General features: G+C 36.9%; 1 protein-coding gene across 2 annotated transcripts in view; it reads left to right on the top strand.

Moving 5' to 3' along the window:
- Window positions 1–3,075: 3,075 nt before the first annotated feature.
- Window positions 3,076–16,977, top strand: part of disc1 (DISC1 scaffold protein) — a 79,432-nt gene continuing 65,530 nt past the window's right edge. The window contains exons 1-3 of one of the 2 annotated variants that reach the window (XM_082153330.1): window positions 3,076–3,644; window positions 14,125–14,915; window positions 15,507–15,576. In XM_082153330.1, the coding sequence (XP_082009456.1) occupies window positions 3,551–3,644; window positions 14,125–14,915; window positions 15,507–15,576 (955 nt within the window). In that variant the 5' untranslated portion in view covers window positions 3,076–3,550. The remainder of the gene's footprint in view (window positions 3,645–14,124; window positions 14,916–15,506; window positions 15,577–16,977) is intronic. The other variant, XM_082153329.1, reaches the window with a different exon arrangement.

A 16,977-nucleotide genomic window follows, 5' to 3' on the forward strand; every position in this document is an offset into this window, starting at 1 on the left:
TATAATATATAAACAAACTTTTTTGTTAGGTGCGATTAATCGCAATTAATCGATTTGACGGCATTCACGGCACTAATGTTTACTCATTAAACAAACATTGTTTTCCTACTTAAATGTTAGTTTGATATTGAGGACACAAATTGATTTCCAAATTGAGCCCCTTAAATGAATGGACAATAATGAATGAAAAAGAAAATCTCATTAAAAAAAAAAATCATTCAGCTGTTAACATCGTCGATCACAATAATATTCTCTCAGGCTTTAGTGTTTTCTCCCTGAACATTTCGACTCAACTCCCACATGAGAGCTGGAGATTTATGAAGCTGTACAGCACTGACACACAGTGGCTACATCAAGCTATTACAGGACGACTACAGTTCAGAAGAGATGCAGGGATGCAATATCAAAGTATGACGGGTAAATATAAAAAATACATGTTCAGGTCTCAAGCCAAGATTATTATTTTAAAAATAATCAGTCTTGGAGCTGCAATATAGACAATGTAAATATAAAATTGTTTAACATTTTTGGTCACTATACAAAACAAAAACATGATCTAAAACAATGTTTCGCTAACTTTCTTATTAAGTTATGAAAACGCTATTTCTGAATGTTCTTTGAACGTTCAAAACGTCCAGTTTAAAAATAAATAAATAATGTTTCTTGGTTATGCAAGGGAACATTTCATTTTAGAATTTTGCACACACACACACACACACACACACACACACACACACACACACACACACACACACACACACACACACACACACACACACACACACACACACACACACACACACACACACACACACACACACACACACACACACACACACACACACACACACACACACACACACACACACACACACACACACACACACACACACACACACACACACACACACACACACTTTTGAAGGTTCTTTGAAACAAGCATTTAAAATTTTTTTTAGATAAACTAAAGCATTTCAGAAAAATAATGTTCCATGAATTATGTATAAATAATGTTTTGTTCCCTTTTAGATGGGTAGTTCATATATGGCATGCCCATACCATATTTCATAGTTTTGATGACTTCAGAATAAAAGTTATAAAATGTGCAAAATAGTCATTATAAAAAATATTTATTTTTTTACTGATAGTGTACTTTGACTTTCATGTGTCAGCCAAAAGTCAAAGGTGAAAGTCATGAACATCCTTTATCTTGCACCTCCAAATCTTATTCTAACTGTGTGTTTAGTGTTTATTGTAATCTGGAAAATGTCAGATATTCTCCTTTACAGTACATCACTGACATTGAAGAGCCGTCGTTTGCTGGTTCCGTGGTTCACACTGGGACTTAAAGTCACAAGATCAGATGTTAATTTGATTTAGCTGCGTCTGTAAGAGACTTTGATTCTGACACTCTGATGGGTTTAGCTCAATTAAACCATTATGAGACAAGCACAGGCCTTTCCACCGTCTATACAGCACAACACAAAGAGCGGCTCTGTTCATCTGACCGAGACTAACAGAGCCCAGTTCAGCTGAGAGAGAGAAAGACTCACAACAGGAGCACTCTCTGTGTGTGTCCGCATTACGCCTGGGAAACGGATCAGATGGCTTATTATTCCAGACTGCTTATTATTCCAGTTCGTAAATTATATATTAGTACGTTTACTAAAGTGACAGCAGCCTAAAATGGCCTATACATGTCTGTTAGTCAATCAAAGAACAAAAGAAAAAAATCATGCACTCACTGATCTTGACTTAATAACTTTAGCTTTAACACAGATTATTAATTTATATTTAAGTTATACAGTGAAATATAAATTAAAATATGCAATGTTATTTTACGTTTGATTATTCAATTACCTAAAAGTTTTAGAAAAACTTGGTGAGTAAATTATGATTTTTGGATGAACTATCCCTTTAAAGGGGTTGTTGATTATGATTTCACTTTTTTAACTTTAGTAAGTGTGTAATGTTGATGTTTGAGCATAAACAACATCTGCCAAGTCACATTGCTCAAAGTTCAAAGCAAAGGGAGATATTTTCTTTTAAAGAAATATCTTTTTAAGGACTACAACAAACGGCTGGTAGGGACTACACAACATTCCTCTCGGGTTAGTGACATCACTAACCCTAAAATGTACATAAACCCCGCCCCCGGGAACGCGATTTATAGATTATCATGACAGAATATGCTAATCAATGATTAGAAGATAGTTAATTCCACATCAGCTACATAAATTTAAACATAAACAAAAACGTTTTTGAAATTTTCAGGACACAAGCTGTTGAAGCTCCGCCCCCCGTACTGGGAGCAGCAGCTCATTTGCATTTAAAGGGACAGACACAAAAACTGTGCATTTTTGCTCACCCTTAAAAAGTGACAACTTTAACATGCTATATAAAAATATCTGTGGGGTATTTTGAGCTAAAACTTCACATACACACTCTGGGGACATCAAAGACTTATTTTAAATCTTGTGAAAAGAGCATTATACCACCCCTTTAAGAGAACATGTTCCACCCAGACAATATCTGTTAAAAGCAGATTTAACTATTAAAATCTGCTTTGAGAATGTATAGGCACACTGACAACCAACATAATAATACAGGGACTTTCTGGAAATGTCTTTTGACAAACAATATTTTAGTATGTATTGTCTTGTTGAATATATATAGCATTGATTTGACATTTATTGTCCTGTTAAATCTAAATGTTGTACAGTTTCAGCAGGATTTTACACAAACGTTTTACAGTGCGTGAATGCCATTGATAAAATATTAAATCAAGTATCTGCAGGATCTTTTCTCTTCACTAACTTCATTTTTCTTCATCATGTTTTTGAATCATGTTTTTTTAGTCATGTTCACATGTGTCCTTACAGACGATCAGGTGCATTTCAGATATATAATTGTATAGCTTATTGTTTGTTCACACTTCTGTTTTGTTTTGCAGTACAATAAATGCCTGTTTGATGTTTTGTAATGACATTATTGAGGCATTTGAAGCCCGTCCAGTTCATGAAGTTGATGGGAGTTTTGCTTTAGTGTGAATCAGAGGAGTCAAATTCCAGCTGACGTCACTGAAACTCCTTCACGCGCCACATAACGGCACAAAGTGCGGCTGTTATCCGGCTCTCGTCTGATTGTTGACAACCATGTGCCGTGGCTCTGTTTTTCACCCGGAAAAGGGAAATAAAATAAAGAACCTTGAGGTATTTGATACGCATTAATCGGAGGGACACAAACGCGAACTTTCTTCAGGCTTCCCTTCGGCGTTTTCCTCTCACAGGAAACTCGCCATTTTTTTGTGTGGATCTGTTTTTCTTCAAGCATCGATTGAGATTTCATATTTGACAACCCTGCTATCTGCGGACCATCGTTATGTGGAAAGTGTGAAGTAAAATTTCGTATTTCTCTGGGAAAGTGAACGGCGTCGGGTTCACGCGCAAAAGCGCACGCGCCGCGCATCGGAGGATGACACGCGCGCGCGCGGCGTTTGGAGTTTAACTTATCGCAACTAGAGCCGTGGATTTACCGGGTTTAAACCAACATGATGTTCGCAGGAATGATAAGAGTGGATAACAACTCAAAAACACACATTACGGACACTGAATCCACTTGTTACCGCTGCGATGTGAGAGCAGGTAAGACAAAATACCATGGTATTTCTTGATGTACATCGGCACTGCACGAAAACAGCTTGGTATAGTGTAAAACAAATATTTTTCGTTCAAGTTCAAACATAAAACAATGGTTATTGGAGTAAGTTTTACAAGAAAATTGTATTTTAGTCTGTCTACTTCAAAATTTCACGTTTAATTCCTGTGTTACTGTCATATCATATCTTTGTAATAATTAGTGAAATTTACTAGCAATTTCGGTGTGAATGAGTACATATGGTAATCATTCATCTAATATCATGTAATAAATTGAAACACTGACAAAAAAGTATCATGATATTACACTCTAAAAAGCTGGTGGTTTTTAACCCGCCATGGTTGGGTCAAATATGGACAAACTCAACCATTGGTTTAAATATTGAAATACAATTTTTAAACCCAACCTTTGGTCTAAATATTTAAATTAGCCTACATTTTAAACCCAACCTTTGGTCTAAATATTTAAATTAAATGTTTTAAACCCAACTGTTGGATTTGTCAATATTTGACCCAAACATGAGTTGAAACAACCCAGCAATTTTTGTAAGTTTTATTGGACATGATATGATGTAAATGTTTGCTTTTAGTAGCATGTGTAATGTGCATGTTGTGATGGTGTATTATGTCCCATGATGATTATACCATGTTTTTGAACGCCATATTGTTGCTGTTTGACATACCATGGTAATTCATTAAACAAACACCATGGTATATATAAAATACCATGCTGTTATCATCGGATACAGTAACTGTACAAACTTTATGTATTGATATTTCTAATGTGCAATATGATCTTTTGGGAACACATTATTTTCTTTTATTCTTCTAGCCACAATCTCTTCCCACATCAAAGTTCAACAAACAGTGTCAGAATGCATTAGGATGGAGCAGCCGGTGGTTTAGTGGTTGAATTATTTTTAGACATCCATCAAAAGGCTAGAAAGGTTTTCAGGAGATCCTCTCCAATCATAACAGCCCTTTGCAATTCAGAAATCTCGCTTTCAGACATAATATTGTTGGGACCCACAGGCAAGCGGCTCTAGAGAAACACGAAACTCGTGGAAACACGTTTGCAGAATACAAGATCAAGATGTGGGAGAGAAACCTGAGCAAAATCAGCTTTGCAATGTCACAATCTGGATAGTAATAAATACTTACAAGACTGAGCATGAGCATTTGTAATATCCATCGTTATTAGAGTCAGTGTGAAGCTACTTATGGATGTTGTCAATCTGTCAAAATCTCTGTTCTGTTCTTACATGCATGATTCAGGCCAGTTTGAGCATCTTTATCAGTTTATCAGAGTGAAACATTAAGTTGCATGGAAGATTTTTAAAGAAAAGTGCATTCAAAAATAAAAATATTATCATTTTTTAAATTCACACCCTCATGTCCTTCCAAAGTGATTTTTCTTCTTCCATGAAACACAAAAGAAAGTATTTAGTAGAAGTTCACGCTGCTCTTTTCCATTTAACGAAAGCAGAAAAGGTCTAATTCTTGCTGTAACGGAATTGATTATGAGATTAGTGAAAAACAATGTCGTTTGTCATCATTCATTTCAAACATAATATGGGTTTGTAACGACATAAAAATGATGACAGAATAACCGTTGTTTAGATACATTTTCTGTTACATTTTCATAGTTCTTGTGCTCCTTTAACATCATGTTCAAATAGTTTCCTTAGTCCACATGGTCTAGTGTGTGTGTGTGTGTGTGTGTGTGTGTGTGTTAGAAGTCATTTTCAGCTGGCTTGTCTCTCTGAGTGAACAGGAAGTGCGTCGAAACCTTTGCCAGAACTTCAGCAGAACTGCAGCTGCTAAATTTAAATGCAATACGAAGGGTTTCTTTTGTTTGTCAAGTTCCCCTGAGCTCGAGTCCCTAACTTAACAAACTACACCAGAAAACATTCCTATCTCCATCCATCCATCATCCATAAGATCCGCCAACATTTCTGCAGAGGTCTGAACCAGTGTTATTTTAGTATAACTGTATTTTAATTTCAGTTTTTATAATTTTAGTAATTTCAGTACTTCAGATTTCAACTATTTCAGTTAGTGGCCAAGGCAACATTTCTAATTTTCATTTTACCTTAAAGTCAATACTTGTATCCCTTAAAACTCATCTTTGAACACCAAAGTTACATATTTAAACGTGTTTTTTTTTTTCTTGGATTTTTTTTCATGCCTTAAAATATCTTGAATGTAACTCGACACCCTTTCCTCATTTAGTATACGCGGTTCTATGAATATGCAAATTCACCCCGCCTCCACTCACTCACTCAGCTCAGAGATCCACTGGTTGACGATCACACGTTGATCTGATTGGTTACAAGGTAGTTTGTGACGTCAGAAACACCAGCGATTTCAAAGCGTGTGTTTGAGACTGTCTTTGGTTCACTGCAGTTTTAAGGAGAAAATATTCAGCAATGCTGTCGACTTATGAATTTACACATGATTTGTTTTAAAGCATATTAAAAACACCACATAGACATATAAACAACATTTAAAAACCAGGGCCCGTATTCATAAAGATTCTAAGAATCCTCTAAGAAAACTCTTAATTTAGCTTAAAAACTTTTACGTAGGAGTCTTAGCTTAAAAGCGATTCGGGACCGATCTGAGAGCAACTCTGAGTAAGGAAAAGACAAAAACTTTCATCTTAGTAAGGAGGCGGGGTTGACCCCGTTGCTATGTATGACACAATCTTTTGAAGACTGTGATTGGTTGGTTGTCCAAAAAAAAAAAAAAAAAGTGATTTTAAGTATAGGGTCTATTCTAAGCCTTCACTTTGAAATTACATGCGTCATTTTTCCTATTTGACCGTTCTCACACACACATTATATATGTGTATATAAATCCTTTTTTTTTATTTACCATGCTGTTCATTTCCTATAAGGTATTTGATTGGCTTAGAATGATAAAAATTGTTCCACTCTTTCCAATTACTCTGATTGCTGGCATGTCTATTTAAGTGGTGGTTTGAATGTTGGTTTTAATGTATCAAACATGGAATTTTCCCAGTTGTCAAATATCGTAATGTAGTGATTATTTTCATTTCTGGCGCTATGGCATTTCTGTGCTGATGTCAGAGATGTTAGCGTGTCTCTAATAAGATCAGTCACAAACATGATCCCTGCACGATCTAATCTATAGCGTCTTATTAACTCACTGTCATCCATTGTCTGCAACACATTTCTTCTCCCTCTTCGTCTTTCTGCCATTTTCTCCTCTGCTAAAGAAACTCTTAAGCCTCTTAAAAGTCCTCGTCCGTGCTCCTAACAATTTTGACCTTAAGACCTCTTTTAAGGGTTAAGATGCTTTCTGAATTACTTTTTTCTTTACTAGGATTTTTTCTTTAATTTTAAGAGTAAACGCCCACATTTCTAAGAATTTTCTTAGAATTTTGTCACTAGGAGCTACTCTTTGCATTAAGATTCTTTATGAATACGGGCCCTGATTTCCACCACAGGGCGACTTTAGCTAAGCGTTTAATCTAACATTTAGATTAAAAAAAAATTCAGCTTTATTTTATTTGACACAAAAATGTGTTTTTTAGATGCACTTCCCTGCTGACAGCTCTGGTGTGAACATCATGTTGTTGTGGGCACACAGAGAGCTGAGCTTTCTCTCACTCTCTTCTTACTGTGTGTTAAAAAGCAGAGAGGAAAAGACTTGTCCATCGAACTCTCACTTCCTCAAACGCTCTGCCGTCACTGGAAGAGTCACGATATACATGCGTGTGTGAGTGTGGTGAAGCGTCTCCAGACGAGGATCTGAAGCGGATTCCTCTCACATTCCTTTTTCCTCTTTACGAGCTCCTCAGCATTCAGTCGTGTGTGTGTGTGTGTGTGTGAGAACTTTGAAGCGCTCGTGAGCGGCCAATGGGAGGCAGAGCAAAGCAGAAGTGTGTTTGGAGAGAGACTCTCTAATCGACAAAGGTAAACACACATGTTTCTCTCAGGGCCACTTGAAAACTGGCTTTTTAATTATGCCAATATTGATTGAAGGCTGTGTGTGGCGTTTAAATTGTTTGTCAGTAATTATTAATGGTGTTTGTAAAGTCAAACATCTGTTACTGTTGCACATACTTGGTGTTTTTCATATACTTTGAGGAACTGATCAAACCTTTTTATGCTCCAGACATGAATGATTCCTCAGTTCATATGTCTAGCTGAGGAAAGATGTTTTGTTACTTAACTTGAAGCTGATTAGATGCACCATTTTCTCCTGATTGACCATAAAACAGGTGAAAAACGTCCAGGCCAGACCAGAGATGTTAAACGTTGCAACATCGAGACAGTTATTGAACTGAATTGAAACAACGCTGAACTTAATTGAGCTGTATTTTACTTATTTGAGCTTAATTTACACTGTAAAATGTAAATTAAGTAAGTCATGGTGATATGTTTTTACATTACTTTAACTCGTCAAAATAATGTAAGAAATTTCAACTGTTCATATATTTTAAGTCAGTGTACAGAATAGCCAATTTGATTAAACTTGAGTTTTTCAGTTGAAATAGTTTTTTTTTTTTTTTTTTTTTTTTCACTGTAGCTGATCTTGAATGTATCATAATTGATGAGTTTTACAACATTAACACATTTTTTTAAAATTTAATTTTTTTTAAATTAATGTGAAGTTGCTTTGAAGTTTCAAAGCAACTTCACATTAATAAAAAAAAAAAAAAAAAAAAAAAAAAAATGTATTGTATAAATTTTGACTTGACCCGAATTAACCAGAAGTTGAATTCTTTTCACTTGAGCAACCACAGATGTAAAGTACCTTTGACTTTTGCTTGGGCACCAGATATTCTAGTTGTTTTTGTAGACCCTTTTATAAACAAACCACACAGATATTTCCCATATACTTCCTTTTTTTTCATCTTCTTGATTGTTTCATCTTTTCTCTTAGGGAATTGTAACAAGCATGTGTCTTTACAGAGACTTGTGACCGTTTCCTTCCCTTTTGAGGGGAGAGCAGACCTTGAGTGTTCTCTGTGGTGTGGTATCACTGTTAGCCGTCTACTCGAGCTGAACTAGACAGTGTTCATGACATATGGTGGATGCTGAGTCTCAGTTGTGGTTGTAATTGACCTTTCACAGGGAGTTTGATTGACAGGCGATCTGACCAATCATAATCCGCCGAATCCGCCAAAGCAGTCAGGAGAGTTAGTAGATTAACGTTGGAAGGATTTGAACTTAAAAAACGGAGGGTACTGACGTCTTTCCACGGTTAAAGGGGAACATGGCAACTCTAGCCATTTCTTCGCTGATTTTCCCTTTTGTTGTTGTGTGTTTTCTCGACGAGCTCCCCCTACAGCTGTGGGCCGTATATTTCACCACACTGTAGTAAAATAATCTCACTTGTGGCACCCTCCTCCCCCTTTCTACCGCTGCTCACGTGTTATAGGAGCCGGCCAACTTTATCGTGTGGAGCTATGTCTACCGAGGTGTGTAATACATCATACACAGTATCATATGGCGTGTGTGTGTTTGTTGAATTGCCGTAAAGCAGTTTGTGTTTCTCGCTCGTTCTCGCTTCTCACGAGACTTCCTATTTCCAACTTACCGGGACGTTAGTCCCCATGTTGCAAGGTTGGTTTTCCGCCGGGGAAAGTCACAATTCTCACCAGAACAGGTTTTTTAACCATCCAAATGATTTCTAAACGGATTTATTAAGTTGAAATAGTTGCCAAGTTCCCCTTTAAAACAACATTCCTTCTGATGTTCATTCATGTTTATTTGATGCTATAAATTAACTAGAAGGAAGAGATGATCGGTTCACGAGCAGCATTAACTGAGGCTCTACAGCGATCTGTCAGACACATTGAAGAGCCACAAAACGGTATTTATTGTTAAATTTCTTTAAAAAATGACAAAATTTGAGACTTTGTTTCATATCAAAAGTCTGTCCTGTGTGTCAGTGTGTTGTCAGTGTCCTCTCTGCTCCACGATGTGTGTTTCACTGCGTGAGAACGTGTGGCGTTGAGAGAGGCGTGGCTTATCGGACATAGCAACAGTAACTAAAGGGGGCGGGTCTTTGCGAACGGTCAGTTGGATTGAGGTTGTGAACATTGATGGGCTCGCGTTTGTACGGTCATTTCAAAGATGTTCTCCACTTTATTTTTTCATTTATCCTGCTATTCTTCATTCTAAATATCTTCTTTAATGTTCCACAGAATGAACCAATCCTTTAGCACTGGGGTCCCAGACAGCATCATAGTGTCGGTGTGTATAGAGAAGAGTCCCAGCTTAGGACCCCAGCATTATGCCTGATCTAAAGCTGTTCTCAAGATAACTTGTTGTAGCTAGCGTGAGCTGTTTTAGCTTTAAGTGGTAGCTTTATGTAGCATGCTGAATCCCGCTGCTATGAAGGCCTACTGCTAAATCCCACGGCCATGTACAAGATGAGATGAAAGCAGTTTGTACAAATATTTTAAGCAGGTAGTCTAGCAGTTTTCTGACATTTATTTGTATAGCACATTTCACAGTAGGTATAGGTACACACAGCTTTACAGAAAGACAGACAGCTATTGTATAGTAATTTAATTGTATATTTTATAGCTATTATTTCAAATCTCAAGTTGTTGAATGTTTTATTTTGATACGAGCAAAATATCATTTAATTTGACACTTCAAGCCTTTTTTAATTTATGGCTGTAATTAAATGATTGAAGATCAGATTTATGTCCATTTTGCGGAGACACATTTACTGTTTGTGACCAAGTTTATATAGAACCGTTTTAATAAATCAGGCCCATTGAATTATTAACTTAAAGGGATACTTCACCGATTAGCATTAAGCTTTGTGTCAGTAGAAACGCGGTAGTATTCTCGAGTGACCGTGCTTCCCTCCCTCATGTCCCCCTGAGACGAGAGATTTCTGTATTGTGTGTCTGGAAAAAAAACTCAGATGATGCAAAAATCGTCATTTATCGTCATCAGAGGCTCTTTGTCCAGAGGCGAGAGACTACAGCCAGTAGGAGGAGCTCGTTCCGCATGTGTTCAACCCGCCCATAGGAGGATCTCACCATAAAATGTGGTCTTTTCAGTTTCGAGTCGACTAGTAGCCTTTAGGGGTGGAACGGTACATGTATTCGTATTGAACCGAAATGGTACGGGCGTCACGGTTCGGTGCATAAATTTACACGGAGAATACACGGTATAAAAATAAATAAAACTCGCATGGAAATTAATTAATGTAATGCGGAACTACTGTTAGATACGCGGGTTCTTTAGGGACACCTAATCTGTAGCCCCGCCTTAGCTCTGAAGCAGGCTGCGATGTAAAGATTGCAATGCTGGAATATGTTGTGTGTGTGTGTGTGTGTGTGTGTGTGAGTGAGAGAGAGAGAGAGAGAGAGAGAGAGGGGCGCGCGGGCACGATCGAAAAGTCGCAAAGTGTTGTTCACTTATATTTGTGTGTGTGTGTGTGAGGCGCGGGCGCGATTGAACAGTGGAAACATAAAAACATACTCCGTCATTTTGTTTTATACATCATTCAAATTGCAGTGTTTAAGTTACTGTTAATTAAAATTTTAAGGAAAACAAATATATTATTCTGAAATGTAGCAAATTAATTTTAAATTCATTCAGGTACAATTACCAAACATATCTCAAGGTCTTTTTTTATTTTGATTAATTTAATTAATAAACTAATTATATAAAACTATTGTCAGTGCACTACAAATAAACTGTTTCTATGCCTTTACTTTATTAATAAAACGTATTTAAAAAATACAAGGCTTAAGTAATTTATTTTCCTTTGGTGGTCCAGCCCGAGACATGCACAAGCCTTCTGCATTTTTGTTTTGCTTTTCCCTCCATTGTACCGAACTCGTACCGAACCGTGATGTCTGAACCGAGCTATGAACCGAACCGTGACTTCTGTGTACCGTTCCACCCCTAGTAGCCTAGTTGTGTCATTTCTCCCGATACTGCCCTCTGTAACCGGTAGGCGTGGCCTCGTAGGGCAGAGAAGCAAGTGCATTCTGGGAGTTGTAGTCTTTCATCCACATGAGCCAAACATTTATTTTCTGGCTTCTCTCAGTCTAGAAGGCACCAACTTCTAAAATAATTTCACATTTCTACTACATAAATGACCCAATTTAAATACACACTCATCTTTCCAGCGGTGAAATATCCCTTTAAGATCTTGTGGGCGCTTCAAGTAAATACCTTGTCAAAAGGGGTCGGGTGACACAAAGGTTTAGTTAATCTCTGCTGTGGTCGACTGCTTGATAACGTCACTCGAGCAGCTCCTCTTTTCTCTCTAGAAAACATTCTTCATCTGCTCTTCATTAACTCAGCGTAATTTATGGTGAAAGAAAGAAGATAAAAAGAGAGTATTTGGCTTCATTTTTCCTGCCTTACATATTTAAGATTTCAACACATGTTCAGACTATCCACCTTATTTTGAAGATTTATTCGTAAATACGAATGCTGGACGCAACGTGCGCCATTTCATCAGATTTCTAACAATGCAATACACCAACGCAGGAGAATATACATCAATATGTTTCTAAATATGCGATCTGTTAATTTATCGCGATTTCAAAATAAAAGTTTAATGTTTTGTGCATGCTTTGATGTCCACATTTTCTTGTTCAAGAAATTACAGTGGTTGTAGCATTTCTATCATTAAGAAGTGGCCAAATATAAAATCTTACATGAAAAATAGAAATCCAGTGACATAAACTTTCTATTTTCCTCCTTTTTCGGAGGTCCAGTTTTGTCTCAGTGATGGTCTAGTCTGAGCTCTCGGTTCTCACACTCCTGTGAATCGCTGTTATTTCTCCCTCGTGAGTTTGTGTGTTTATGTTTGAAAGATCAGCGAGAGACTCGTGTAACGGCACCGCAGCTGTTCTTCACTCTGCACACGGGACGGATCCTGCATTCGTTGCAGAGAGGCATTGTGGGAAACGCGTTTAAATGAAGAGCCAATCAGAGCTGCAGACAAAGAGTTCATTTGAGAGTGTTTCCACTGATCCGTCCCCTTCCAGAACAACAGACCAGTGTGTTTCGTTGACTTGACATGTGGAGGTTTTGGTTTTATACTTGTATGTCTTTGGTGTGTTTGGGGCTTGTGATTTTCTGATGGCTTGTTGTTTATGCATTTGAACTCATTAATTAATTTCAGTTTTACTCAGCCAGAGGAATGTTTTATTGCTCAGAAGTGTAAACAATTAAAGTATTGTTTATTTTTATTATAAAACTCCTAAAACTCTTTAGGGTTCCTGCAAATAATACTAATTTAATTTAATTTATATATATATATATATATATATATATATATATATATATATATATATATATATATATATATATTTTTTTTTTAATTATTTATTTATTTATTATTGGTTTAATATTTATATATAATATTAACTTTAAAGTGATGGTTCTTTTTAAAATTCCATAGCAATAAAAATATATACAGTATATACAAGCAAATATTTCTTAAATATATACATGCATATGTGTGTATTTATATGTACAAATTAATTATACACCGTACACACGCATATATATTATGTAAACACAAACTTTTAATCGCGATTAATCGTTGTCCAGCACTAATATATCTGTGGCAGATGTAAACATCTGTTACAATGGTGGTTTTGTATAAAATGTAAGTGTAAAATGAAAAAAAAAAAAAAAATATATATATATATATATATATATATATATATATATATATATATATATATATATATATTTTAAATGGAAAAAAAGTAAAAAGGTACAATATTTACTGATATGGAATTTATTCAACTCTTTTTATTGTGCATTACCTGATGTGTTATTTAAAAAAAAATAAACATTTAAGTTATGTGTAAAATTAAAGTGTAAATAAAATGTACAAAATTGTACAATTTAAAAAAATAAGTAAATTAAAGTATTTACAATATTTATTGAAATGGAATTTATTAGACTCTTAAAGTTGATTTTTAAAGAGTTTTATTTTAATTTCCGGTCAATTTTAATTTCAACTATTTAAAAAAAAAATAAACAAAGTTTTGTGTAAAATTAAAGTGTATATAAAAAATAAAAAAGTACAATATTTATTGATATGCAATTTATTAAACTCTTAGCTGTTTTAATTGTGCATTTCCTGATGAGCTTGTTAGTTTTAAATCAAAATATTTGTATATATATTTTTAAATTACATTAAAGTTTTGTGTAAAATGCATAAAAAATGACATTTAAATGTTAAAAAAAGTATAATATTTAATGCTATATATTCGTTTCCCGATGTGCCCATTAGTAGTCATTTTTCAACAGCTGTATTGCATTTGACACGCTGATCACAGGGAGACTTTACAGCTGAACCACGTGACAGCAGCTGTCATGGGTCATTATTTGTTTACAAAAATACCATTGTGAAAGTTTGCATGTCAGATGTCCAAGTTCCTCTCATGGTTTATTATCCAGACTTAGAGGTTTAACCAGCAATCTGTTCTCAACAGGTGCATCAGCGTCGGGAAGCCGTCACAACTGGAGTTTCAGACGGTCAGAGCCGCTTAACCAGGTCGAAGCTGCCAGAACGCCATGTGCTTCTGAACAAGGACATTCAGAAACTCCCATTAGCTCGTCTACTGATGAGAGCACTCAGAAGAGCGCCTCTAAATGCCATAACGATGCTTTCGAGGGAGACAACTCTTCGGATTCTTCCCAAACTCACCGTTTGCACGACACAGAGGAAAATCCTCGAACGCAATCATGCGACATTTTCAATTCCAGCTTCAGTTTCATTCAGCAGTCATTAGAAACCAGTGGTTTTTTAGACGCAAGCACAAACAAACAATCTGAATCGACATCACTGGACAAACCGAAGTCTGAGACGTCAAACTCAGGTGTTTTAAAACCTCACGCTCACTTCAGCCAATCAGAGATCAGCTCTGTTCCAGTTAGCCAATCAGGACCTGAGGTTTTCGCATTAAGACATTTGCCTGGCTCGATTGGTCAGTCAGTGCAACATAAAGGGCTGTTATTGGACCGAGATCTGTGGCTAGCAGACCTGGACATGCAGACCTCATCTTACGCAAAAGAAAACATCCAGGACTCAGACTCTGGCTCTCTGGACACCGAAGTCACGTCTTCGCTCTCGATCGACTCGTCAGACTCGACCTCGGCCTCGTCGGTCACCTCTGGGTACGAGAGCGCCACCGCGTCCGCAGAACAGAGTCGGGACGGCCTGAAAAAGAAGCACGAAGATGTTCTGCAAGACTGTCTGCAGAACAATCGCACAAACACCAAGGTATCAGTACGACACACAACACTGTATGAGTTCAAGGTTCAAGGGTCTTTTATTGTCATTCCATACACATTTCATTACATGAAGGAACGAAACTTAAGTACTAAGGTCACCGGTCAAAACACAAGATAAAAACATTGACTAATAAAACATTAGAAACTAGAGTGTATGTCTAAGCAGCTTCGTCAAAAAATTGCACAAAACTAGAATAGACAATGCAAGAATAAAAACAGTGCAATAATTAGTGATAAATTAGGACATAAATAGTCAAATATTGTTACACATAAAATGTCTAAGTAATACTGTTATTAAAAAAAAGATATCTCCATAATTATGTCTACATTTTACTGGAGGATTAATATTTCAGTGTTTGCTAAATCAACTATTGCTCATAACACTGCAAATAAAAGGCCTTTTACTTGCTAAAAAAAGTCAGACGACACAAGGCATGTAGTGCAACAGTTTTTGATCGTGCTGATCATTTAGAGGCTTATATGTATATTTAAAAGTATGATACAGTCATTTTTATTTGACTGTAAGTGACACTTAATTGTCTAATTATTTTTAATGTTTTACAATGTTTTCCCTCTTTAGATCGAGTCCATAATGATGAAGCTTCAGAGATTACAGCACAAAGCAGTTTTGGACGACGACTATGACACAGGTCAGACATTTTAGATGCTCAGTGCTTGTTTGATTAATTATTATTATAATGAAAGTTTGTATCTCTAGCTAATAGTATGTGTATATTTAGTGTGAATACTGAAACAGAAGTGATTCTTATTCTAAAATATAGATAAAGGTGCAGTAAGTGATTTCTGTGAAATGCTGTTGTAAGTGGATCGGACAGAGTGCCACAACGAACTAGCTAATCAGCAGTAGGGGGCGTGTCCATTCATGACGGGGGAGACAGTGTGAGCCAATCAGAAGTAGGGAGGGTGTCCATTCATGATTGGGAGAATAGAGAGTAAGCCAATCAGTAGTAGAGGGTGGGTCCACTCATGATGGGGGAGGAGAGAGAGTAAGCCAATCAGCGGTAAGGGGCATGTCCATTCATGATGGGAGAGAAGACAGAGGGACCCAGTCAGCAGTAGGGGGCGTGTCCATTCATGATGGGAGAGAAGACAGAGGTAGCCAATCAGCAGTAGGGGGCGTGTCCATTCATGATGGAAGAGAAGACAGAGGGAGCCAATCAGCAGTAGGGGGCGTGTCCATTCATGATGGGAGAGAAGACAGAGGGAGCCAATCAGCAGTAGGGGGCGTGTCCATTCATGATGGGAGAGAAGACAGAGGGAGCCAATCAGCAGTAGGGGGCGTGTCCATTCATGATGGAAGAGAAGACAGAGGGAGCCAATCAGCAGTAGGGGGCGTGTCCATTCATGATGGGGGTGGAGAGAGAGAGTGAACGAGGAAGATTTAAAGAAACGCTGTAGAAAGAGATGTCTGAGAGACATTACAAAAGGGTAAAGGTCAAAGGAACATCATTGGAAAAAGATGGGTTATGATCAGGCAAGAGCTGAAAATGGAAAACGTTTTTTTTCTGCTCAGTACATAAGTTTGGTTTTGAGTCTGAGCTGCTGGTGACCAACAGCGAACTCTTGCTGGCTTGTACTCGTGGACTGTATGTTAATTTTTTTGTTCTTCCTTTTCATTTGTTCGTCATCTTCACCTTATATTTAGCTTTATTTAGCTTATATAAAGCTTTACCCTAGCTTTATTTTGTTTCTGCTATGATAAAGAGACATCAACTCTTGCATTGCGTGTTTGTACATTTTGGGGGCGGAGCAATGAAGGCATGAAGGCGGAGCAATGAAGGCAGGGGTGTGTTTGTTCTGAGTTGATTTCAAATATATCAACAGTGTTTCTCAGAAATCACTTACTGCACCTTTAATGCTCTATCAAAAGAAATTGAAGCCATTGCTTCACATTTTAAAGGACGATCCTACTCTATACCATATCTGTGAATTTAGCCCAGTTTTACTGTATGTCCAAATAAGTCCACAGCTGATGACACAAGACAAAAACTGTTTCAACACATTAATGTGGTGAGCAAACACACCCAAAC

This window comes from Leuciscus leuciscus, assembly GCF_965113295.1.
Source record: "Leuciscus leuciscus genome assembly, chromosome: 22".
Lineage (NCBI taxonomy): Eukaryota > Metazoa > Chordata > Actinopteri > Cypriniformes > Leuciscidae > Leuciscus > Leuciscus leuciscus.